Raw genomic sequence first — 27010 nt, 5'->3', positions numbered from 1 at the left:
TTGGAGGGTAGAACTAATTCCCACCCCCTGGACTGTGAGTGGGACTAAATGATTTGCTTCATATGAACAGAATAATGAAGATATGAACATGTGTGGCTTCAATATCATGTCATAAAAGTCACTGTGGCTTCTTCCTTGCGTTCGCTTGAATCACTCACTCTGGGGAGGCCAGCTGCCATGTTACGAAAACACGTGGTGGGAGAACTAAGAACTCCAGTCAGCAGCTGTGTGAGGGAGCCCCTGGGGCAGCAGGTCCCCCAGCCCCAGTCCAGCCTTCAGATGGTTGAGGCCCTGGCTGACAACCTAAGGGCAGCCTCCTGAGAGACCCTGAGCCAGAAGCACCCAGCTATGCTGTCCCTGGATTTCCTCAGACTTTTGTGGAAAGTAAATGTTATCTTAAGCTGCTAAATTCGTAATCTGTTACACAGCAATAGAGAACTACACAGTAAATTTTCCAATAGAACTTATTTATTTTAAGTTTTTTTTTTTTTTAAGTTTTATATAAATTCCAGTTGGTAGGGGCACCTGGATGGCTCAGTGGGTTAAAGCCTCTGCCTTCAGCTCAGGTCATGATCCCAGGGTCCTGGGATGGACCCCCACATCGGACTTCCTGCTCAGCAGGGAGCCTGCTTCCCTTCCTCTCTCTCTCTCTCTCTCTGCCTGCCTCTCTGCCTACTTGTGATCTCTGTCAAATAAATAAATAAAATTAAAAAAAAAATTCCAGTTGGTTAACATACAGTCTAATATTAGTTTCAGGTGTAGAATTTAGTGATTCACCTCATCCATACAATACCCAGTGCTCAACACAATATGATCCTTTCAGTAGATGTAGAAAAAAACACTTGACACAGTGTAACAGCCATTCAAGATAAAAACTCTCACAGAAGTAGGGTTAGAGGGAACATACTTCAACATAATAAAGGCCATATATGAAAAACCCACAGCTAATATCATCCTTAATGGGGAAAAACTGAGAGCTTTCCCTCTGTAGTCAGGAATAAGTCAGGGATGTCCACTCTTACCACCGTTATTCAACATAGTACTAGAAGTCCTAGCCTCAGCAATCAGACAACAAAAGGAAATAAAAGACATCCAAATCAGCAAGGAAGAAGTCAAACTTTCACTATTTACAGATAATATGATAGTCTATGTAGAAAACCCGAGGGGCACCTGGGTAGCTGTCAGTGAATCTCTGACTTTGGTTCAGGTTATGATCTCAGTGCCCTGGATGAAGCCCTGTGTGGGGTTCTGCATTCAGCTGGGAGTCTGCTTGAGATTCTCTCTCTTCTTCTCCCTCTGCCCCTTCTCCTGCCCACGGCTTCTGTCTCTCAAATACTCTTAAAAAAAAAAAAAAAAAAAAAAAGAGTAAAACTAAAGAAAAGAAAACCTGAAAGACTCCACCAAAAATCTGCTAAAACTGACAAATGCAATCAGTGAAGTCACAGGTTACAAATCCAACATAGAGAAATCTGTTTCATTTCTATACACCAGTGATGAAGCATCAGAAAGAGAAATCAAGGAATTGATCCCATTTACAACTGCACCAAAATCCATAAGATACCTAGGAATAAACCTAACCAAAGAGGTAAAAGATCTGTACTCTGAAAATTACAAAATTCTGATGAAAGAAATTAAAAGAGGGCACCACTAAGAAATGGAAAAACATTCCATGCTCATGCATTGGAAGAACAAATATTGGGGTTAAGTTTCAAAAGTTTACTAAAATGCCCATTTAAAACTACATGCCCCCAAGAGAGAAAAAAAAGTTTAAAGTATTAATAGTTTTCATTATAATGGGAATACTTTACCTGCTCCTAATACATGAAAAGTTTAAATATTATAAGTGTTCGGTTAAATTTAATCCTGCCTTCCTTTAGCTTCTTATTTTGACAAAGACAAATGATTCTCCTCATATAATGAGGTTCCAAAAACACCTTGGACACTGACAAGCCTCAAAGAGTCTAGGAGACCTGGAAGATAAGGGGTGGGGAAGTGGCTAGATTTCCTATTAAGGTGTTTTTCTTGTTTAATCTCATTTATCACAAATGAACAAAAAAGGGTGACATTTTCATATTGTATATTAAAATATGACAAATAAGTAATTTTTATTTTAGACAAGTAAATGCAGGAAGAACAATCTTGTTATAGCTCGGATGAAAGAAAACTCTTTTGTTTTTTTTCTTTTTAAAAAGATTTATTTATTTATTTATTTATTTGACAGAGATCACAAGTAGGCAGAGAGGCAGGCAGAGAGAGAGAGAGAAAGGGAAGCAGGCTCCCTGCTGAGCAGAAGTCCGATGCGGGGCTCCATCCCAGGACCCTGGGATCATGACCTGAGCCGAAGGCAGAGGCTTAACCCACTGAGCCACCCAGGCACCCCAAAAGAAAACTGTTTTTATGAGCATTGAAATCTTGCTAACAGTTGGCCCGTACAAGGGAACATTAAAACACGTTTACTACTTTGCAGCTCCTATCTATATAATTTTCACATGTTTCTCCCAGAATCTTTCTATCCTTGTTTGGATAGATTTATCCAATCCACTGGATAAATGGATTTATTATCAAATAATAATAAATAGTAAATGTCTGTTGAGGGGTGCCTGGGTGGCTCAGTTGGTGGAGGGGCTCAGCGTCCAGACTCTTGGTTTGGCTCAGGTCACGATCTCAGGGTCATGAGATCGAGCCCTAAGTGAGACCGCACTCAGTGGGGCGTCTGCTTGAGATGCTCTCCTTCTGTCCCCCGACCCCCTCGACTTGTACTCTTGCACATGCTCTCTCTAAAATACATAAATAAATCTTTTTAAAACAGTCTCTTGAATGTATGAATGAATAAAGTTGATTTAGAGGAAAACTGAGGCAGAGCTATATTCTCCCGGAGATTAAAAAGGTATGAATAGCATAGGATACAACCAGTGTTTTCAATTTAAAACACACACACACACACACACACACACACACACACACAGGACCTACCATGGGCGGGTCTGATGCTATTCTAAATGCTTTACATAATTTAAGACACAGAATTGTCATAATAATCCTGTTATTATCATCCCCATTTTCTAGACACCTAAAGCTGACAGAGGGTGGGAACTTGCCCAAGGTTGTGCAGGGAATGAGTGGTCAGTCAGGATCTGGACATGTGTCTGAGCTTCAGTACTGGCTCTTACCACCTCCCTACGAAGGCCCTTCCCGACCTGGTCTCACCCTGGGGCTCCTACCCAGCCAGTTCCCAAGTCCAGGGAAGGCGGGAGTGGCGGGGAGAGAAAGTCCTGCGAAGTGATGAACTGGGCCTACTTTGTGCTGTTTTGGGGAATTGTGTTTATTCACGAGTTGCTCTCACTAGACCACCAATTTAACACTCCGCCAACTGTCCAATTACCCGTGCTCACGTGGAGAGAAGTGAGTTCTCCAGCTGCACACCTTTTTTCCCCTCTACATAATTAATGAAGCTCATCAAAACCCTAGAAAACAAGCCCAGAGCACCAGCCACTCTCATTGACATGTTAATAGGGGGTCAGGTGCTCCTGACCCTACCAGGAGATGTTTATGTGGCTTTAGCTCCGCTCACCAATGTTCTATGCTGAGGACAGGACAGGGATGCTTAAGGGCTGAGCTCCTTCCCCTGAACAGCGGCCACAGGACACACTAATGGTGGTGAAAGTGTCTGAAGGCGGTAGACCACATGGATCAGGTAAATACTAATGCCGAGGGCACAGTGCCTGCCATGTGCAGTCTGTCCAGAGGAGGGACCCAGCGCTGTGAGGACGCCTCCCTGGCCCCTGGAGGACAATGGGAAGCGAGAATCTGTTTTGTCCTGTTCAGGATTACAGAACTTTCCAAAGATGATGTAAAGAATAAGAGGCTTCGAAACAGCACAACAATTCTCATTTGACTTTGCCTCTGATTGCCCTTCCGAACACGGCCGATTTTATGATTGCCCTAGACCCTGCCTGTCCGAACACGGTGGCCACCTGCCACAGGTGGTTACTGAGCACTTGAAGCACGACTGCTCCAAACTGAGCTGGCCTGGCACTCTCAAAGACACATCGGACTCCAAAAGAACTTGGCTTTAAAAAAAAAAGATATAAACCATCTCATTACTAATTCGTATATTGATTATGTGTTGACATAATAACATGTTAATACATCGGGTTAAATAAAAATATATTAAAATTAATTTCACCTGTTTCTTTTTGCCTTTGGTAACGTGGCCAACGGAAATTTTTGAATTCCACAGCTTGGACCTGTGGTTTGCGTTCTATTTCTCTTGGTCCGTGCTTCTCTCAATTTGGAACACCTCCACCTGTTACTGCTGAGAGGGGCGCAAAGGCAGAGCGATTTTCCAGGTCTTTTCTCTGGGCTCTTCTGCCGCATTTACGAAAGACTGACTACTAGGTGATACCGAAACCAGCGGACTCTCCGTACATAATGAAGGCTGTTCTACCGCAGACAAGAACTGCCTTCCAGAACCTTCTGTCAGCCTTCAGCCTGACAGCATAACACTCCGTGCCCTGACTGGCCACGCGCACACCACAGCACTGTGGGGTATGTGTAACTCACATTCTTACTGCACGGACCTGAGAAGCTGACCCTCTGCTCTACATCCAGGAGCTTTTAGGGACTGAGCAGGTATACCTGGAGTCCCTCCCTGTGGGCGTGCTGTAAGTGGATAACACAGGGGCGGGAGGCAGAGGGGGCGCGGGAGGGAGCAGTGGTCATGCCTGCGGAGCCTGTGGGGCTGTGGCTGCCGTCCATCGGCTCAGAAGGGGTGCCTTTTTCCTAATTCTCATCAAGGCACTGTAAAACTCGTGATGGCCTGAGATGGACCACTTTGTATACCATTTTCCTTGCACCACTGCCCAGGCTCAGTCTGGCACTGAAAGGAGTTCTTGGCTTAATAAGCCCATTAATGTCCTTTGTATGAACTGGCTGGAGCCCAGTGCCGAACAGAAGCCCAAATAAACTTTTCAATATCTCAAATGCAAAAGCAATTAGAGGATGCAAGTGTGTTTATAAACCTCTTCTAGACAATTATAATATTAATAAATGGGAGGTAGCAGTTTAGATACTATTTGGGGTCAATATTTAATGTTTTGGAAATACAAAGTATAGGTAACTTGCATAATCTCATGAAACATATTAATTAATCATGACAGTGTATCAGAAATCTAATGAACGTGAAAAGTATTTTGTTTTTTATGCATTGGGTCAGATGCAAGCCATATGGTGTCATAAAAAAGATGAATTCCATAGGAACTTGCTCAGGAACCAAGATATAATAAAATAGCCCTGTATAGGAAAATAGCTTCCCCCCCCCCCAAAAGTTTTATAAGCTGTAGAAAAGCTGAGAGTTGCTATAAATAGTTCAGGAAGGATGACATAATAGGTTTTAAAACTTGGAACCCTGGTCCTCTAATATCCTTGCATGGTGACTCTCCTTTAGAGTACTCTCTTTAATATATAAGATGTGACCAAGTAAATCCTTAATATAGAAATAGTACACCAAAATGATATGTCTGTTACTACTCTAAAGAAAACAAATACTTTCATAATAATGTGAATTTATTGAAAAATAAAAGCTTGCAAAAACAAAAAACCCAACTCTAAAACACAGGAGGAGGAGTAGCTATTTGAGGCTCGATTTAACACAAACCTTTCAATCCTTCACACTTTTTGCTGAGGGGGAGCAAGTACCTTACCAAATGGGAAACACCAATCAGAAGAATAAGGTAAATAACAACAAGTGTTGGAATTGCTTTTTAATACAAATAAGATCTGATATTTAGATTCATATATGACCTGCTTGTCATCTTTCAGAAATGATTACACCACCCCAGTATTTAATCTTATGATCATAAATATTTGATTCAAGGGGCACCTGGGAGGCTTAGTTGGTTAAGATCTGCCTTTGGTTCAAGTCGTGATCTCAGGGTTCTAGGACTGAGCCCTGAGGCTGGCTCGCTGCTCAATGGCGAGTCAGCTTCTCCCTCTCCCTGCCTCCCTCCCTTCCCTCCCTTCTTGTCACATAGTTAATCACCAAGTTCTGTTATTTCTTTCTTTCAGTTACTGCTGCGTCCATTTTCCCTTACATTGTAAAGGACACATCCAGACAGATTCTTACAATCTCAAATTTGAAATGGTAGAAAGTCCCCTAAGTGTCCTCCCATGCCTTTCACCAAACTGTTCCCCAACACGAACCTCTCTCCCCAGCCTGGTTACCGTTTGCACTGTGCCCACTTAAAAAACAACCCTTTGCTTGAAGGAGAACGCCCTTCCACTCACTCACCATCCAACCTAACTCCTCCTGGTCATTCGTGGTCTACTCAAAGCTTATCTCCCCATGGAAGCTACTTTTTTCTATTCCAGGCTATACTGACCTGCCTTCTCTCTGCCCATAATCCCTAATGTAGAATTTTTTAGTGGCACTTAACCGCTTGCTGCCTGGTATTGACTTAACCTGTGTGCCTCCTTGTCTCCTTGACCAGAATGCACATTGTGGGACACTGTAGATGATGATATTCTAGTATCTCTTTTTAGTCTCCATCATTTAGAATTTTAGAAGTGAATATACACAGGGAGAAGTTGCTTGGTCAAGTTTCACAATTTTCCACACTTGTGACAGAACTTTAGGCTAATAGATCCCTGCCAGGTAAACAACAAAGCCAGACCTACTCTCTGATGGGCGAATGCACTGGATATCCATTGGGAGGCATTGGACAGGGGTCTTGGATGCAGTGAATGACCTTGAAAGGAAGGGAATGTCAAACTCAGGAAGGAGAATGAAATTAGGCTTCCAACAACTTCCCAAAGCTCAGGAACACCTGGGAAAAGTGCCTGAATTCTATCCTTGATAGAACAGTGTCAGAATATGGAACATATTCTGTAGAATATATATGGAACATATCAGTAGAGTTGTGGCTCTACTGATGTGTATGTAAGCATTCTTGCCCCACGGAGGATGTCCTTAAAGAGGCCCAAAGGAAGCTTAAGTGAGTTTCCTTTAATGTGTGCTCTTCCCTTCTATGGCAGAGTGTCTCTTTTTATAGGTCCTGAGGACACAGGGCCATGTTCTCTGTTGGTCCTGAAGCAGAGGCATGGACAGATAGCCAACTGTCTCTTGGAGAGACAAAGGACACGCCACCCTTCACCCTGGTGGAACTGGAGGTCATGGTGGAAACGAGGACACAACGCTTTGTGTTCTTAAGAAAATCAACAGGAGTAATTCTATGATTTACAAAACACAGCTAGAATCTTATCAAATCTAAGATTTGATCTCTTAAAAAATTTTACTCTGTCCTAAGACAAATCCATTAACTGCACAGTAACCTAATTTTCCCAACTTGCCTGAAACAATGCAAGTCTTAGAACCTACAAAGTTTATAGTTCCACAGAAAATATTTATGCCATATTTAAGCATATATAAATATTGACTGTGAAATAAACATAGGTTGCTATAATTGCAGATTCAGAGTTGTCTTACACACAACATCTCCATTAGAAAACCGTAGTGGTGATGGTTTCATTAAAAAGGACACTCCCAGGCCCCATTCCAGACCTACAAACCCTGAGTATTTATAGGCAGCAGAGTCCGACTATCTGCATCTTGAACAATTTCCCCAGATGATTCTTGGGCCCCCCAAAAGCTTTAGAACCACTGATTGTTGGGGTATAAGCTCTCTAGTTAAGCAAGAATACTCTTGTCCCATGAAACCTTTAAAGGGTATTCTCATAGGGTGCCAATTAAACCTCCTTCTTGCACAAAACTATCATAAAATAAATTCCTGAAACTTTTTCTTTTCTGCTGTTTACTCTTAGCCTCGTATTTCTAAGACTCTGACAGATCATCAATCAGGATTTTCAAAATATGCCAGTGTGTGTATGGAAATGACTTATTATACCTATCAATATGAACATTTCATTTATTACCTAGATTTTTGTAGCACTTCGCCCACTGGTTTCCCCTCAGCTGGGAGGCCCTGGATTGAGTCAGTGATGAGTGTTCTGTCAATATTTTACCTTGCATCTGAGCTGCCAGATACTATTGGCTTTGTCAGGGTCATGGAACCTAAATTGTTTTTATAGTCCTTGAAGTAAGTCAATATTTTCAAGATTCTGAAAACTATTCAATGATTATAATCACGAGATCTTATTTTAAAGAACCAGGATAATCGTGTTGACACTGCTGTCCTTTCAAACATATGTATTTGACATATGTAAATTTTATAGTAAGGGAACACTTTAGGTTTTATGACACCAGCTCCATTAAAGTCCAAAATGTTTGAAGCAATAATGTGAAATTTGCTGTAAAACATAAATTTTAATTTTAGACAATATTCGATATTCAGATAGAAAAATGTTGAAAGTCACTGAGGGAGCCTCTGGTAGGCTGATCACCCACATTTATCTTGGCTTCCTCCAATGCCTCATAACAATGAAAATAAAGGGATAAAAATGACTAAACATTCAAAAACAAAGAAGATGGGAGAGAGCAATAGCAATTGAGGGGGTATCAACAAAATTCTGAAGATGAAAATCAGATGGCTGAGTGGTAAACAATTAGCAGCTTAGAGAAAGCTAAATCTAAGCCTGCAGTAGGGGAAACCAAAAATAAAGCAAGACGATTCAAGCCAAAGAATGCTATAAATTCTCAGAAATTAGAAGGACCTCTAAATACCAGGGTGGGAGGTGGGGTGTGCACAAAAGGAAAATTGGTTAAAGTCCTGTATAATTAAGAGGTGGACCAGATATACTCCCCCAGCCTGGAAGAAGGAAGGTGCACAACTTGACAGAGAGATGAAGCCGCAAGTCTTTGGAATTCTGGATCCCAGTCATAGCTGAGGGTGAGCTGAGGAGCTGTACAAAAACAGGGAGATTAAATGAAAGTCTACATAGCATTTAGTGAAACACTCCTCATCATCCCTACCAGCTACCAACTCCCTTCCTCTGCTCAGCTCCAAAAAGCCAGCCTCCAGACTTAACTTTCAGCAGTGAGACTCCAGGAGTCTTTTTTGACTGGCCACAGGGCAGAAAAAAATCTATAGACGCTGACCCAGTGAAATGGCTGGGTTCTAGCCCAATCCCGCTATAGCAAAGCCCCACATATGACAAGCCCTGTGTAAGCCTGGAGAGCAACTAATTAGCTATATGATATCTCATTCTTAAAATAATTAGACATTTGAGAAAAGCTTCTAACATGAAAGAAAGAAAAATCAAATGAGCATATGGGGAAAGGGTGCCTGTGAGAAAGAGACAAAGCAGAGAGCATGAGAAAACTTACTTAATTTAATGAATTTGATTTAAATGATAATAACCTTAGATCAAAAAGGGTAAATCAGAGAACAAGAAAGAACTTCTGGAAATTTGAAATGTGAAATAAAATGAAATATTTTAATTTTCGAGTTGGAGAATAAAGTTAAGGAATCCTACAGAACATAGAACAAAAGGACAAAGATATAAAAAGTTGAAAAGATATGAAAATTAGAGAATAATCCAGGATGTCCAATATATGATGAATAGAATTTCCAGAAAGTTAAACATAGAGAAAAAGGAAGGGAGAAATAATCAAAGAAATAACACAAGAACATATCTCTAGGATATTCTTCCAGATTTTTAAAGAAAAAGCTCATAGTACCAAGCACAGAGACACAGTGAATGAAAAATGGTTACATTGAGGCGTATCATTACGAAATTTCAGGAATACAGAGATTTGAAAAGCTCTCAGAGTCAGGGAAAAAAAAAATGGTCACACACATAGTAGAAGAATCCAAATTTCACTAGATTTTTTAATAGTATGATAAGTCACAGGATCTTGAAGAAATGTCTTTGAAATTCTGACTGAATGTTTCTTTCTTTTTTTTTTTTTTTAAGATTTTATTTATTTATTTGACAGACAGAGATGACAAGTAGGCAGAGAGGCAGGCAGAGGGAGAGGAGGAAGCAGGATCCCTGCTGAGCAGAAAGCCTGATGCGGGGCTCGATTCCAGGACCCTGGGATCATGACCCAAGCCAAAGGCAGAGGCTTTAACCCACTGAGCCACCCAGGCGCCCCCTGACTGAAAGTTTCTTAACTATAATTCTACATCTGGCAGACTCTCAATAACATGTGAGGATAAAGTTATCTTCAAAAATAGCTTTTATTAAAAAACAATCTCTTGAGCATCTTTTCTGAAGAAGCTCTGAGGATGTGCTTTAGCAATTTGAGGGACTAAGCCAAGAAAGAGGGGGAGAGGGATCGAGAAAACAGGTAATGCGACGTGGAGAGGAGTGAAACATTCCATGAATAATAGTGCGGGGCGGTTGCAGTATTTCACTTAAGTAGCAGACCAAGAAAACCACAGGTAGAAGAAGACTGGAGCAAGAGGATATAAACCTTCAGGGGAAACAAGTGAGGGAAAGAAAGAAAGATCAAGGAAGAGAAAGAGAGAAGAGAAGAGGGAGAGAGAAAAAAATAGGGAAGAAAATAAAAGAAAAATAGATTATTTGATGTTTGATCATATCTCGAGTTTTACAGAGTCGGACAAGTCTGAGGATGGATTGAAGGTAGGTGTAAGGACAGCACCAATTTAAAAAAAAAAGAGGCTATTACTAATTCTAAGAAAAACAAAAAGTTGTATAGGAAAGGAACTATAATCATAGTATACTACATAATGACGCTGCGATGTGATATGCAAAAGCCACTCATGCAAATAGGGAATACTTTAAAATCATAATCTGTGATATATCTAGTTATACTGAGAGTTTAGGGAAGAGAAAGAGACTCTGTGTGGGGGGTTATGTTTGTGAGGAGGTAGTATAAGCAGGTTAAATCCTCTTCTACAGAATCAAATCACTGACAAATTGAGAACCCAGCAGTTGAGGGAGATAAATAAGAGAAAACAATGTAAGAACGGAGGGCATGAAGCAGTGGACTGCTGTTTCTCCTCAGAAGCTTTGCAGTATTACTTAATTTTCAAAACTATGTCATTTATTATTTGAATAAAATAAATATATTTTAAAGAAACTAACAAAGGGGCTCCAGGTTTTTAAAGTTAAGGAAAATGTATCTTTAAAGAGATTTCCAGGATGACTATGAATACCATAGCTCTGTTCTTTTTGTGGAAATTTTATGGCTAAAAAGCTCAAAATAATACACCTCACATGGTACCCAACATATTTCGGTAAAATAAAATTGAAAGGGGAAAATATTCTACAAAGTATGAGCATACGTGCTTCACTGTGATATACACAGCCACACAGAGCAAACACACATGTAAAGAATAAAGCAGCACAGTAGTCTATAATCTATCTAGTCCTAAGAGAGGAACTACTAAAAATCGACATCACATTTTGGAAATTATTCGCTTTCCACTATTCCATACAGGAATTATTTCTGGGCTTCGGGTATCCCTGTCACCTTCTTTGACCAGCAAGCAGTCATTTGCTTTTGGTTTACTTCTTTCATGGTTGCTCCATTGTTTTTTTTGTTTGTCAGACACAGAGACTGGGTTTGCTGTCCCAGCAATCTCATTGTTGTTCTATTGGTTCAAGATAACCACCTCCTATCAAAGGATTCTTTTTAGACCTGTCTTTCCGGTTCTTCTATTTGATCTCAAAAACAGCTCTGTGTTATTTTTGCTAATGCTCTCTCCACTGGAGCTGATCATCAAGTAAACATATTTTTGGCTTGAACTTTGATAATTGCCATGTTTAATGATTTATTAAACACGGTTATGTTGAAGACACAGTGTTAGGTACCATGAAAAAACAGCAAAAACAGAGAGAGAGACATACAGAGGCAGTGGGAAGGAGAGAAAGAGAGAGAAACAGAGATCCTGTCTTTGAGAAATGAGATTAGAAAAAGATAATAGATAGACATGACCAAAGTAAGTTCTGGTTATTTCAATTCAGAAACACAAATTTTAAAAATTAAAGAGAAATCAAAAAAGCCCAGTATATGATGAAGTTCCAGAGAGTGAAAAGAAAGAAAGAAGAAAATGGAAAGAAGAAAAAGATCAAAGAAATAATATAAGAACATAACCCAGAGAAGATTCTGAAGCTTGTACTGGTGGAAATTTTATTGATTGCTTCACTGTCACTGTTTTAGCTGAAATTTGATGGGAATTAAGAAAAGAAGTAAAAGAGGATGTGGAGAGAGAAAGAAAAAGAGAGTGAGTGTGCAGAGTGGGTTTTATAACTATCTCTAGAAGCAGGGAGGAATTTACAAATAATATACGCAAATTAATAGAAAATAACGGCATCACCTCAATCCAACTGACAAAGTGGATAAATAAGGATCTTTAAAAAAGAATTAGTGGAGCATAAAAAAAACCAGGGAATTTTCTTTGCTTAAAATGTTTCTTTTTTTTTAAGATTTTATTTATTTATTTGAAGAGATCACGAGTAGACAGAGAAGCAGGCAGGGGTGGGGGTGGGAAGCAGGCTCCCTGCTGAGCAGAGAGCCCCATGCAGGGCTTGAACCCAGGACCCTGAGATCATTACCTGAGCCAAAGGCAGAGGCTTAACCCACTGAGCCACCCAGGTGCCCCTTAAAATGTTTTTTTGCTTAAAACATTAAGAATTCTTTTTCCTAAAAAAAAAAAAAAAAAAAAAGGTATTTTTCCTGATGGTAGAATTAACATACATACATGATAGAAAATTTAGAAAATTCAGTAAAGTGTAAGAAGAAGATAATAATCACAATTTTACCAACCCAAAATACCACTCCTAATATTTTAGTTATTCAATATTTTTCTACACATATCAAAAAATACAACCTGGACTGTAACATACAAGCTATGGTATGATCTGATTATTTTGCTCACCTTATGAGCATTTCTATGTGATTAATCACTTATTAATATCATGATTTTTGTGTACATTATCTATTTTTCCAAAATATTTATTTTGGTTCCCGTTTCTCATTACCATAAGCATAATCTTTGTACATAAATCTTTGTTTAATTTTCTAATTATAAGGAATAAGATGTAAATTCTGAGTAGTTGCATTACTCGACAAAACATACTTGAAATTTTGAAATAAGCCTTTTTTTGTTTCTAGCTTTTGGTCCCCTCCTTAAGAAAATATCCAGGTAAGTGAGAAATGGCATCTTCTGAGAGAAATGTCATTGTCTGCAAACATCCCCATCAAATAAACTTCTGTATAAGATAATCACTTTGAAATAAATGTTTCCGTATTATTGGCTTTGGTATTCAAGTCATTCATTAAAACTAAGTGTTGATCATGGTCCTCGTGGCCAACAAAGAGTAAAGTGAATTTTCACTAGCAACAGCAGAAAACAAATTTGAACTACACCTATGTATAATTATATTTTCTATCTTGCCTGTAATTTGAGCTCGTATTTGTGCAATGTACTCGCATATAGTGTAATTAACTATTCTGAGAGCTATGTAAATACTGCTCCACAATCAGGTGAAAGCATGAAATAAATGGGATGTTTGCAGAAAGATATTCACATGTTTATATATGTATTTTGAAGCTTGTTTCAAACAGTGGTGAGTTAATATTTCATTAAAAAGTGTGCTTTTGCTTGATGGTTCTTTTTGAGGTTAAGAAGTGATTATTCTAATAAGGCCTCCAAAAGGCAGATTCTGTCCACCCTGAAAGTACCTCGTGAGATGGAAGGAAAAGAGGAGGCGCCCAGAGATTTAATCCAGAAAACCATCACTTTTGTTTCTACACTTGACTGAGTCCTTTCAAAACATGACCTCTGCAGCTCAGGGCTTCGGTTACTCGTAGTTAGGCAAGCAAAAGGACCTGAAATGAGTACCTTTAAAATTCATGTTCCAGCAAAGACAAGAACTTTGTCCCAAGTTAGCAAATTTCAAAAGACATTTAGTGAGGGTGGGGAGTGAGGACGGGTTCACACTGCACCCGCACGTCTGCAGAGTCTGTGAGTTGGAATTAATCATCTTTGGTCTGGCTCGGAGGAAATACTTCACGGTAAAAACAGCAAATGTAGCAGCACAATTTGTATTCAGATTACCAACAGACCATTCCGACAGCTTGTGATCTCATAAAGCCCTGACGTGTCTGGGCTACAACAAACATCCCTGTGTGTTGCCTGTATTTTTGCCTCCTTCGAAACTTAATATTGAAGTGTATAAAATGTTGCATTTTCCAATGGTGCTTTTTTTTTTTTTAAATGAAACCAAGATAAAACATAAAAGCTCCCATTTCAGTGCTGTTTTTCTACCAAGCTACTGATTACAGCTGGTATAAACCAAGCTATATTTTTATTCCTCCAGACAGAATTTCTTTGGAGCTGGCTGGCATGTGAAGACAGGACACCACTGTGAGGTTTGGGGCTTAGAAGGCTGTGAAGGACAAGAATCAAGCCACAGAGCCCAGGCCTGTCTCTGCAGGCCAACACCACCTCCTGCTCTACAGCCCCCATCAAGCTCTGGGGGTGGGGTAGGGCGGGGTGGCGGAACTGAACCAGGAGATGCAAACAGTGATCTAAGATCAGCCCGTAGTACTTCCCAGGGCTTCTAATGCATCATCTGTGGACACACACCCCTGCACTAGTTAGAACCTGTTTGCACGTGAAAGCCCTTACAGCAAAGAATTTTCTGCAAAATCCCCAACCTACCACGCAAATGTCAGACTCCTGAGAGGGCTGAGGCACAACACAGCCACTGGTAATGAAAGGGTGGCTCTCTGGTCAATTCACCCATGTTTGGAGAAAAGGCAGAACAGTGCCTTTCCCCACTCCTGCAAGGCAGATAAGCAGCTTGCTGGGGGTGGGGGGAGAATGAGGGGACTGAATGCTTGTCAGTAAGGATTCACACCCCAACAGGTTGCCGCTCATTTTCCCCATAGATCACTGAGGGCCTTACATCCCTAAACGAGGATGTCCTGAAGAAAGACAGCGGGACAGAGGAGAATTTATGTTGATCCAGCACTAAGATAGATCCACCATCAACTTTTCCTGAATGAGAGCTGAATGCATGGGGAAGGCTTTATTGCACTCCCTAGTCACGCCACGTTGAAACAACTTCTAATTGTGCTAGTCCCGCAGCCAATGCTTAAGGGCGGAATGGTCCTACAGAAATCTATCCTCCACTTTGAAACTACAGACAACGCTCCCACATTTAACCATCAATAATCCACGGCTCCATTATTCACAATTCAGTCAGATGAGGCGGAGGTGGTTTAGGACCTTATGAAACTGCTGCGAGATCCCTAAACGCTCCACTCTGGCTCCCACCCTGAGGTTAAGCCTCTATGACCTGGGAGAGAAGCCACAGAAGGAGCAGCACGTTTTACCCTGTGACCTCTATGGCCTGCCTCTCTCTAGCGAGAACTTGATCGTCATTTCTGCATTTTTATCTGCCAGCAGCAATAATAGAAGTTTGACTCCCAGACATTCAAAGACAGGAAAGTCTATGATACCAACCTTTTCCATCTCTTAGGAGAAAGGGAGAAACAAAACCGAACCAAACCCAAACCAAAACCTAAGCCTGGTCAAGGCCAAGAGGTTGCACAGGAAGGATTCTGCACGCAGGTAAGGAAAGGCGCAGCCACCGGAGCGCGCAGAGTCCCCCAACCCGGGTCTGAAATGCACCACCGGCGCTGCTCAAGGTGCCGCTCACTTTCACACCTACCTGACCGTGGGATGCAAGCGCGGCGTAAGCCATGGGCTGAGTCATCACTCCTTTCTGCTTCATGAGAAGCATGCGCTTCTGCTCCTCGCTTAGGTGCGCCCGGGGAGCCTGGAGCTGTGGGGGCGGCGGGGGCGGGGGTGGCGGCTGCTGTGGCGGGGGCGGTGGGGGCGGCTGCTGCTGGATGTAGGGCATCAAAGTGTTTTTGTTGGGGTTGGCCATCGGGGGGGTCATCCTCTGACTCAAGTCTGCATTAAAATGGGTCAGAGGCTTAGTGTTGCCGTAGGTAAGAATATTGTGCTGTTTGCTTAAGGAGTTGGTACCCAAGTTATTTGGCTGCTGATTGATCATATTCATGTGGTTCTGCGGGAGGTAGTTATTCATTGTCGTCTTCTGCAGGTTGTTGGCCATGGGAGGCACTATGGGGTTTTGGTTGTTAAAGGCTTGGGGGTACATCATTGGGCTATTTGGTTTTTCCGCAGCAAAAGCTGCTCCGTAGGGGCTGGACGGGGGCCCTAAGGGAGACCAACTGGAAGTCTGGTTTGAGTGTTGTTGCTGCTGCTGCTGCTGCTGCTGCTGCTTCTGTTGCATGAGTTTGGCCCTCTGTTGCTGCTGCACGGCCATCTGCTTGAGCTGCTCCGCAGGGGACAGGTCGGAGCTAGCCACAGCCACGGGGCCTGCTGCGGGACCGGCCACGGGCACTGCTACGGGATTAAGGAGATAACCGTTCCCAGGCCGCGGTGGGGCTTGGCCTGGAGTGTGGGCTTGGTTCGGGGTCTGAGGGGATGGGACAGCGCAGTTTGCTGGTGAGCTGGCAGGGTTTGGAGCTGCGGGAGTGCTGGCCACAGAAGGTAAACTCGTGGCCGTGGAGACGGTAGAAAAGGGAGGGCCCGAAGAGGAGGGCCTCGCCTGCGGAGAGCCCATGGAGACATGTGCAAAAGGAGAGTGAGAGGGGTCGCTCTTCACGCTGGCACTCTCCTGGGAGAGAGGGGTCTCCGTTGCCGGCTGTGAGAATTCGGCCTCCTTTTTCTCCTCAAAGTCTTCGTTGAACAGGTCCTGTATGTCATCTTCGGGAACAGTGTTGGCCAACTCATCGATTAACTCTTGCCACTCCTGATCATTCAGGTTAATGTCTGAGAATAGCTTGTTCTGATTTGAAAGAGATGTTTCTGATGTGTCTATGCAAGTAGGGTCATCTAGAGGCTCTTGTTTGAGGTCCTTGCCCTGCAGGATGGTGAAGCTGTCCTCCAGGTCACTGCAACCGTTGACCGGAAGTTTGATCTCTGGAAGCCTACCATTCTTACTTAGATCTTCTAGAAGCCCAGGAGTGTGAGTTCCACTATTCTGCAAGGGCAAAGAAGGCTTCAGGTCAAGTTGGTGAAGAGGAGAAGCTGCAGGCAGTGGCATGTTGATGGTTTCCATTCCTGTAGGAATGTCCTTTCGTATTCTCTTGCTCGTTGGAGAAAAACTCCCATCGCAAGCACCATTCTGCTGGTCTCCATTAAGTGGTGATCGGGCTCCTTCCAACTTCCTTTTCACAGTCTCCTGGAGCTGGGAAAGAAAAAGGAAAGAGGGTGCGTAAATCTCCAAGTCATCATTCACTATTTGAGCAAGGTGATGCATGACTGCTGTGAACTAACTTTTAAATGCTTTATCACACATGGGAAAGAAGTTCTACGTCTAATTTCAAGAGTGGCCAGGCTTCAAACTCTGTGGGAAAAGGTTTTATCCAAAAGAAGAGCTCATGAGGCTAAGAGATAGAAAACAAAATAAAGATTGGAGGGTGGGGAACAAAGGAAAAGAGAGAGTTAAAAGCAGTACTTCTCTTAACAGCTGAGAATCATCCATTATTATTTTCTAAAGCAACACAAAATGTGAGACTTGTCCCCAAATGTGTTATACTTGAGAAAGATGTTAATTCCTATCGTAACTTTTCTCACCTCTTAACTGAAGACATCAAGGAATTAAATCAACAATATTTTAAAAAACACTAAAAATCCTCTAAGCATATGGAATTTAACGTTTACTTAATAGTGCAGAAATGAAGACTAACGGTTGACATAACCCACAACTTCTCTTCAGTTCTTATTTACTTGACCGCCCAGCACCTCGTGATGCAGCCTGCTCTGCTCTAAAAGCATGCTTTCATTGTTTTCCATGCTATCACATATTCCTGGATTTCCTTTTTTCTCCCTGTCTGCTCTTTCTCAGGGGCATGTGTGGTCTTCGTTCTTTCTAAATGATGGAATTCCTCATTGTTTGCTTGTCAGCTTTTGTTCGTGCCCACTCTACATGCTTGCCTATGTGATTACGGCCAGTTCAACAGCTTCAACCATCCTCTCTAGGCTGATGGTCCTGTTAACAATGTACCCAGTCCAGTCTTCCATGTGGAGGTCTACTACCTCAGCATCCTCTTCCTGGTTGTTTCATAGGCATGTAAAACTCAGCATGTCTCAACAGTAAGCTCATTATCAAACATGATCCTCAACCATGCTCCCCATCTCAGCATCCACCCAGTTCCCTACTCAGTATCTACTCACTTCCCCGAACCGGAAACCTGAGCTTTCCTCTCAAAATGTCTCCCATCACCATATCACCAGATCCTATGGATTCCACATCTAACATATCCCTCTAATATGCCCACTCAACTCCAACCTCACTGCCACTATCCGAGGCCAGGATACCATTTTATCTGGCTAGATTGTTGCAGTACTTCTAACTGGCCTCCTTGCCTTGCCTCCATTCATCCTCCATTATTCTTTCATCTGTTCCTGTATCCGTTGCTTTGCTCTCCAACAATCTATTCTCTATGTGGCCAGCTTTTCCTGTTTCAAGAAATATATAGCTTTTCCTGTTTATAGCTCTGTAATGGTTTCCATTGCCTTTGGTTTGAAATCCAATCTGAGCCTGCTTCACCTGGTTTCTGCTTCTCTGTTCAGCGTTACCTCCTTGTTCCCTGCCAAACATTTTCTATCAACTCCCTTGAAAGTTTTTCAGTTTCTTAGATGTGCCAAGCTTCCTCCCACCTCCAGGGCATTGTCCATGTTGTTTCTTTTCTTGGAACAAACTTCTCCCCTCCCTTGGGTTAGCAGCTAACCATCCTTCAGATTGTATCGTAGACTTCTCTTCCTCTAGGAAAACTTCTTATATCCTTTCCCCACTTCAGCTACATCAGGTACCTTCTTTGACCCGCCTACACTGGGTTGGATATCCTGGAATAAGTTTTTCCAGCACACTCCACTTCCCCATTTAGAGCTCCTACCATTCTTTGGGGCAGTTTCTTGGGTGTCTCTTTAGTGAGCTCCAAGAAGGCTCTGACTGACTTGCTTACTGCGTATCCATGGGGGCCCCATCTAGTGTTTGGGTTCATAGCAGTAGTTAATAAATAATGGCAAACTGAATGATTAATTCTATTGTCTAATTCAGGAGTTGAAAGAGGTGAGTTGTAATCAGAGCAGGAGGCAGCTCCACTGACCATGAGGAATACCTGACTTTGTGTGTGTGTGTGTGTGTGTACATGTGCACATGTGCATCCGGCTTATTTATAGGAAAGCTCATGTTTGCATAGATTGCTAGCAATAAATGTGCAATCAAATAGAGGGCCCCAGTGCGCATGACCTGTGATGGATGAAGCTGTGTGATGCTCCTCTAGCTCAGGCAAAGTCCCACCACCCAGCCTTTTGGGCAGATCCCTGAGGCTACAAGAGAGTTTTTGCTCAAAAACTAGCAGGTCAAAGCAGACCCAGACCTCCCCGGTGGGGAACTTGCGCAGCAGGAGTCCGCAGGTTGTGGTGCCTTTGCTTTCCTGTTCTGTGGGAATGTTCACCACTGAACTTAACTACGACCCAGGAACTGAGGTTCACTGGTAATGGGAACTCTAATGTGGAGAACCCTGGCATGTTGTGTCCACATAACTGGACTTCTCAGATAAGTCCAGTTAAGAAACTCTTGTTAACTCTATGGATTTATTAACTATGAACCTGCCCCCTTCCTTTCTGCCGGCGAGGGGTCAGTGTGTGGGGCTCCGGTCAAAGAGCTTGGCATAGGGTAGGTACTGAGGGAGTGCCTGCCGAATGACCAAAGAAGACTAACTCAGGTTAGGGGGGCGGGGGGGGCGGTTAGTAACTTCACAGAGTGGAAGGCGGAAGGCAGGAGGACACGGGGAGCAGAGAAGAGGTAGAGCAGTCGTCCACGTGGGCACTCTCCTATTCCTGCAAAGGGCACAGTGCACCACAGAAGCAGAGGAAGAGAGGAGCTGAATTCCCCTGGACCCTGTTCTTCAGCGCTCACACGTGGAACTGCCAAAGCTCTCAAGGAGCCCTACCTATAATAAAACCAATCTGCAGATGGATGTGGGGGATTCTACGCAGGGCCACTTTATTGCTGTTCTCTCATAAGTAGAGAATTCCACTTCCAAAGTCAACAGAAAAAGTCCTTGAGTAAAAATCCAGTCTCATGCTTGCTCCTCAATCTTATATTTTTAATCACAACACCAAACACTGTGTGCAGTCACTTGGTAGAACCCCAGCCTTGCTAAAAACAAGGGCCTCACCAGGACACAATGGCATTTGACTTCAAAGAAGATACCGGATTGATCCATCGTATGAAGTGGAAACTGCTAGAAAATTTTGTTATTTATTGAACAGCCCTGGGAACTGTAGTTCTGAACACAAGTATGGCAGATACCTGAATGTAGCTCCAGTGCACAGCAGCAAGTTCAAATATCACAGCTTCAGGCCCTAAAGAAATGAAGATTTGGGGCTCTTGGCACCATCTGAAGCGATGTTGAAAAAAATATATTTTAAAAATGAACCTGACTTTATTTTAGAAATTTCAGGTCCATGATTCTGTTTTTGGCTATTAAATAGATGGGGCAGGATGGGGAAATAAAGACAAGTGGTCTGTTTGTTTCTCTGTAAAAGATGGTGCCTGAGACCATGCTGAAGGACAGGTCTGGCTGGAGAGCCCAAGTTTCACCTCTTCCCAGCTGAGGGAGCCTACCTGGGTGAGGCATACTGGGCAGTAATACAGAAAGAAACAGGAGCCCTGGCTCTGTAGTTACAATGCCTGGGGTCAAACCCGAGACCACCCCCTGCCCCCCCAACTAAGAATTAATACATATAAATGTTGTCTGGTACTTAGTACATGTTAGCTATGATCCCCTCCATTAGAAAGTGAGTTACATGAGAGAAGGGATTTTTCTGTTTTGTTCACTACTGGGTCCCCAGTAGTGCAGAGTTGATAGTCAGTCACTGTCTTTTGAATGAATGGAACCTGGAAAACTTACTTCACTTCTCCTCCATTTTGTTTTCCTCATCTGAAAAGTGGGTTAATAATGTCTAGCTTGTAGAGTTAGTGCAAGAACGAACTTAAATGCAGTAATAGGGACAACACTTAGCTTCATGCCTGGTACCTGGTAAGCCCCCACGGTAAGCCTTAGCTATTATTATCTTTTAAAATTCGGTGATACCGGTAGTTCCAACTGCAAGTGAGATCAATTACTTCCTGAACCTTCAAACTACAAATAGGTAGAAGGATGATATTTCTGTTCCTTCTTTAGCTGGCAAAAATCCTCACATTTTCCAAGCATCTGGTGTAGTTTTGTTTGTTTGTTTGTTTAATATGGACAACAAAAATGAAATTTGCCGTTCAAACTTAAGTCTGAGCTCTAATGCATTCGTGTTCTAGATTGTAGAGTAGCACTAGGTCGTGGAGGTTCAAATTGAATGCATTTTCAGCATGTGACCTGAATGGAGCTGCTGAGTATTTCCTTCCCCTTGAGGGCCTCGCATTCTCCACTGCTGGCTCCTTGAGCCAGTATCCTGACATACAACATTTGGAAATATAAGAAAGACGTCATCAAATATGCTATGTTGTGGTTTTATGTTTTGTCTAGCTGTGTCCAAAATAGTTAGAGCAATCTTAGCATCCCTACTGTCTGTCTCATCATCGTCTGCTCTACAGGAGGCTGGTCTGTGAGTCGAAGTCTCTCATGTCCCTCTTGGAAAACAGAAGGCGAATCGGCAAGGGTAGACAGAACCTGTGAGCTTGAGAAGGCCGAGGAACTCTCGAGAGCTCTGCTCAGTGAGCAGGACGGCTGACTGAAGAGAGGGGTATCCTGGTGAGCCCTGACCACCCACAAACTCAGGTAAGAGTCTCGTCCCAAATGGCTTCCTCTTGTGGAAGTCCTGGCCCTTCCGCCTTACAAAGCTGGAAGCTTCTTAGTGTGATTTGTGCCCCTGTGGAAGAATCACAGAAACTCTTTCTTGAGCATCAGCTCCCTTGTTCCTGTATTACTATTATTACGTGTAAATGTTTTCTCCCATGAAGGGAGGCTATGGCGCCAGGGCCTGAAATACGCTGTGCATCCCATGCCTGTGACAATATGGACTGCTGTCACGTGTCAGTTCCTCCAATGGAAACAAGTTCTCCTCCAGAATGGCTTCAGCATAAGTCTCTTATCTACAGCGTGGCTTCATAGCATGTGTTTCTGTGAAACCGTCATGTGCGTGTATGTGCGTGTGGGAGACAGAGACAGACAGACAGAAAGGGGGGATGGAGATAGGGGGAGAGAGGAACTGAGAGACACAGAAAGAAATTGGGAGGCGGAGGGAGAACGGTTCGGGAGGGCTGATAGGACACTCGCAGCAGTAATAAGAATAGCTTTTTGCCTTTGGGGTTATAAAGCACTTTCACCCAGGATGATGTTTTATCCTCCTATGAAACCTTGGGGGCAGGTCATGTGCTGGTCTTCCGCCTCAATGGGGAAAAGGTCAGTGTTTTGGAGAAGGTGGAATGGGGAGAGGTAGATAATACCCACAACAGGGATGGGTTCTCTAGCTAGGGTTACCAGGCATCTGCTGACACAGAGGGGTTTCTTAGGGGTCCCCTGGGCCAGCATATCCATGGAAAAGAGAGTCTTTCTGCCTTTCGGCTTTTAGCAGCGCTAGTAATATAAACAGAATAAAACAAAACAAAAACCTCATATTGCCTCATCCTTAATTTTGTAGGATATTGGGCAGGGTCGCGGAGCTGGGAGTAAAGTAAGTGACACTACTATTAATAATGAAGCCCTTTAAGATGAAAGCCATTGGGGTAAGCCATCAGATTCCTGTCTCCTACTCCTAATGCTTGTAAAAAGCAGGGTTTATTATAACTATCTTATGGAGAAGGAACTTCAGGCATAGTGACATTATGCGAGATTACAAAATGACAGAGCCAGGGTAGGGGGGCGGTAGGGAAAAGTGGAAGGGGGCTCAACCCAGGTTTAAATTCAGACTCAGGCCTGACTGCAGAGCCCACACCGCACCCTCACCTGGGATGGAAAACCCTGGCTGTGCCGCCCTCCCTGCCACTGGACTCTGACGCTGATCATCAGAACGCTCTCTCGTACTGTTTTCAGGAATCATCCCCGATCCCATCCTCTCCCCACCACCCACACCCAATTAAACCTCAAGAACTATCTGTTCTTATCATCTAAGAATTTTATTTTCATCTTCCACCCCCAATGTCACTGCATTCGTTCAGATCGTCAACACTTCTCGTGATTTCTGCAGCAGCTCCCGAATGACTCTCTCTGCCCCAGCCTTGCTTGCTGCCCTCCAAACCGATTCTCTGCACTGAGCCTGTAAATTTTCTTTATAAAGTGTGAACCAGGTTGTACCCATTCCTCACCTGACATTTTTCTGTCTTCAGCGTCACCTAAATTCGGCACAGAGGCCCTCCGCAACTCGATCCTCACCTCTGCTTACTTACCTCCCCTGTCTTAACTAACACCTCTAAACTTCTTCCCTTCCACCTGTCCCCAGCCCCCAGTGCCAATCAACTCGAAATCTCTGGCTACATGTAATTATTTGCAGTCCTCGGGACATACGGTGTTTATTCTCTGTCTCTCTGGGACTTTCCACAGGTTACATACCCTCTTATCCAACTTCTTCACCTGACCAAATCTATTTGTCCTTCCCAATTCAGTTTAGACATTACCTTCTCTACAGTCAACCCTGCACAACCCCTCCCACAAGTCCAGGGTCAGGAGCACGACATTCTCATACACATCCTGTAACTTTCCTGTTTCTTCATGCGACTGTACATAGAAATGACCGCTAAAGCTCTCTCTCAAATGACCACACTGAATTTATGGAATTATCCCCCAAAGTACACACTTGAAAATGTTGGCCTGCCTAGCGTTTTCATGACTATTGAGTAAATGTCCAGTTTATTTTAGTTCCTTAAGATGCTGGAAAGGGCTTGTGAGCTGTCCCCTCCTCAATATTTCTGAGAACTCTTAAGGATTCTGGGAACCTGTATAGAGAACCAGAAAGCACAGGAAGAGAATCGTGCAAAGGAAAACTTAAACTGAAACCCACTGACATCGTGTGCCGTTACCACAGTCAGATGTTTTGACAAGTATGTCAACTCAAAATGCTGGATATTTTCATATCTGAATTCTGAATTTCCATACAAAGGCTTTAAGTGATTTTCACTCACCAACCAACACCATGAGTGAAATTTCTTCACCATATTAGAGATATAGCCATTTCCCAGGACTTGAAGATGAATTGGAATTTCAGTTTGCAGATGCTATAACTAATTTAGAGGCTCAAAGACCACATTTGGTCATTTTGATCAGCTCCAATCAAACTAGAAGATGATTCACTGTATCAATTTTCATACGGGTATGCTTCCCATTCTACCAGTAGGTAATAAGCTTAAGAACACATGAATAAATCTGAAGAGTAACCCAGAATACTCATATGTTAGATATTTTAATTATTAGAGTATGTAGAGTGTGCAAAAAAGCTACCACAACTGTCTTCCAGATTTAAGCACCCTTAGAAAGGATTTTTTGAGGTTTATTTAGAAGTTCATGGTTCTAGACCATTCATTATCCAACTCTAAAGTAACCTGGATAACTGTTAAAAATGCAGAATTCTAAGTCCCATTTCCACAGTTTTTGATTTAGTAGCTCAAGGTGGGACCCAGAGGGGGACACAGGTTGGAGGCACAGGGTATCTAAAGAAATTTAATAAAAACCCTGATTCCTCTGAGGTAATTGGTCCAGGATCCCTAGTTTTTAGGAATTCTGATCTAGAATAAGAATTCTGTTGGGAGTTCTGACATTATGAAGTTGTTGGTGTGATTTTTAAAAAAATATACATACACACACAAACCCAGTGTCCATATAAAATGTTCCTGAGTTAATTGGTGATACTCTGGGACAGCTCACAAACAGGACTAAGAAATAACACTTGCGCTTGTTTTAGTTCAAACCTCAGAGGACCCTGGATTCTGGAGAAACCTGCAGGATTTCTAGAAGACTTTTCGTAAAAATGTTTATTTTTTACATTGTAGGTTTCTCAGAGCATAGTAATATCCTGGACCATTTTCTCTCTCCACATTATACATATACTTCCTCTTGCTTTCATCCAAATGAACGGAGGGCATGCTGTGTACCCATGCACCAAGCGCTGGGGGGGGTGGACTTGGTCCTAAGAACAAAGATCACATCTGAAAGTAAACACGTCAGACATGTATTGACAAAAGTTGAGTATCTTTTTTTTTTTTTTTTTTTTTAAGGAGATCTGTGTAAAGGGCAGAACAACACAAAAAGAAAAAGAGAAATCTTATCACAACTCCTGAAGGCTACCTCATCAGCCTTACATACTTCTAACATTATTTTAGAAAGAAAACAAATTTACTACATAATAAAAGTCATATGAAAAATACACATACACACACACACGTTATTTCCCTGAGACCCAAGAGTTAAAAACCTCTACTTGTTACCATCCTAGGATGCAACTTCTTTGGATCTGATCAGTGGAAAATATTGGGTCTCTGGAGGGAATGTCAGCCACAGGCAGTTAGAAATCCCCATTCTGAAATGCCCAGGGGGAAACGAATCATCTTTAAAGGGGCCTCACCCTCCTGGTTGGTATCTGTAACCTCAGCCACAAATGCCCAAGGGAATGCTGGGGCACTGCTCAGTCCCCAGCTCAAGGGAACAGGGCCATTCAGGACATTCTGGGGGACTTTGAGGTTATTTTTAGAAGTGACCATGATCTTGTTCCTTTCTCCTATGAATCAGATTTAAAATGCCTTTTCCAAGTAGTCTTAGGTGTACCTGAGAGTGATTGTACCTCTCTTCAGTGTTTGAAGCACGGATGCTCACCCAATTTTAGCTGTGAGGTGCCAGAGTAAGGTACTTTTTAAAAGCAATTTTTGTGTGTGTGTCTGGATTTTTAGGTATGCTTTTATCCTTCAGTTCTTCTACTTCTTCTTCTTCTTTTTTTTATGATTTTATTTATTTATTTGAGAGAGAGAGAGAGAACACGAATGGGGAGAGGCAAAGGAAGAAGGAGCACCAGACTCCAGGCTGAGCAGGGAAGCCTGCCATGGGGCTCGATCCCAGGACCCTTGGATCATGACCTGAACGGAAGGCAGACGCTTAAGGACTGAGCCACCCAGGCGCCCCCATCCTTTAGTTATTCTTGAACGTGTAATAAGCACCAACTAAATGTACAGCGTATTGAGAGTGGATCATAAGACATCAGCAGCAGTGGCAGTCAGGCCCTTGACATTTAGAAACACTAAGTCCCAAGCTCTCCAATCTCCATACTTCCAAATACATAAATGTTCACACAGGCTCTTGGCTTTCTCTCAATGGAATGAATAAGTTATATTTTCGTCACAAGTCACACGAATCCTGTGTACTTTTTATATCTGAAGTTATAACATTTTTCACAAGCTTCATACATGTAGTTCAAATTGGTGCCTCAACAGTTATTAACTTGTTATTATTAACTTGTTAAAAACTGAGACTATTCTCTCCGCAAATGCCAAGTTTATATGATTTTCAAATCTCCTTACATAGCTTTCAGTAGAAAGCTCTAAACTTTTTTTTAAAAGATTTTTATTTATTTATTTGAGACTGAGAGAGAAGGAGCAGAGGGAAGGGGAGAGGGAGAAGCAGACTTCTTGCTGAGCAGGAAACCTGACACGGGGCTCGGTTCCAGGATGCCAGGATCCTGACCTGAGCAGAAGGCAGATGCTTAACTGACTGAACCACCCAGGTGCCCTGGAAGCTCTAAACTTCTAAGTTTTTGCCAGAGAATTTGATTCACTGCTTACTAAATGTTTCAAGATAAACTTGTCATTTAATACTCTAATTGACTGAGAGCTTACTCTGTACCAGGCCTTAAGCTAAGCACTTCACATATATCACCTTGATTAAACCTCACAACAGCTCTGTGATGGACGAGGAATGGGCTCAGAGAGGGTAGTAATTTGTCCCAGGGCACACAGCAGAGCCCCTTCTCAGCAGCACTTGTTCTCCCCTACTCTGTTGTTTTGCATCTGAAGACTCCCATCCCGATTAAACATGAGCAAACCTTGCTGAGAAATTCTG

The 27010-nt window shown here is 42.6% G+C and overlaps 1 protein-coding gene across 2 annotated transcripts in view; it reads right to left on the bottom strand.

Moving 5' to 3' along the window:
* The window catches only part of MAML3 (mastermind like transcriptional coactivator 3), a 404886-nt gene that overhangs the window by 150209 nt on the left and 227667 nt on the right, over nucleotides 1–27010 (bottom strand). For both annotated transcript variants that reach the window (XM_044268050.1, XM_044268051.1), the window contains exon 2: nucleotides 15607–17154. In XM_044268050.1, the coding sequence (XP_044123985.1) occupies nucleotides 15607–17154 (1548 nt within the window). The remainder of the gene's footprint in view (nucleotides 1–15606; nucleotides 17155–27010) is intronic.

Source organism: Neovison vison, chromosome 11 (assembly GCF_020171115.1).
Source record: "Neovison vison isolate M4711 chromosome 11, ASM_NN_V1, whole genome shotgun sequence".
NCBI classification, from domain to species: Eukaryota; Metazoa; Chordata; class Mammalia; order Carnivora; family Mustelidae; genus Neogale; species Neogale vison.
The sequence above is the reverse complement of the archived record's forward strand: the minus strand, read 5'-3'. Positions and strand labels throughout refer to the sequence as shown.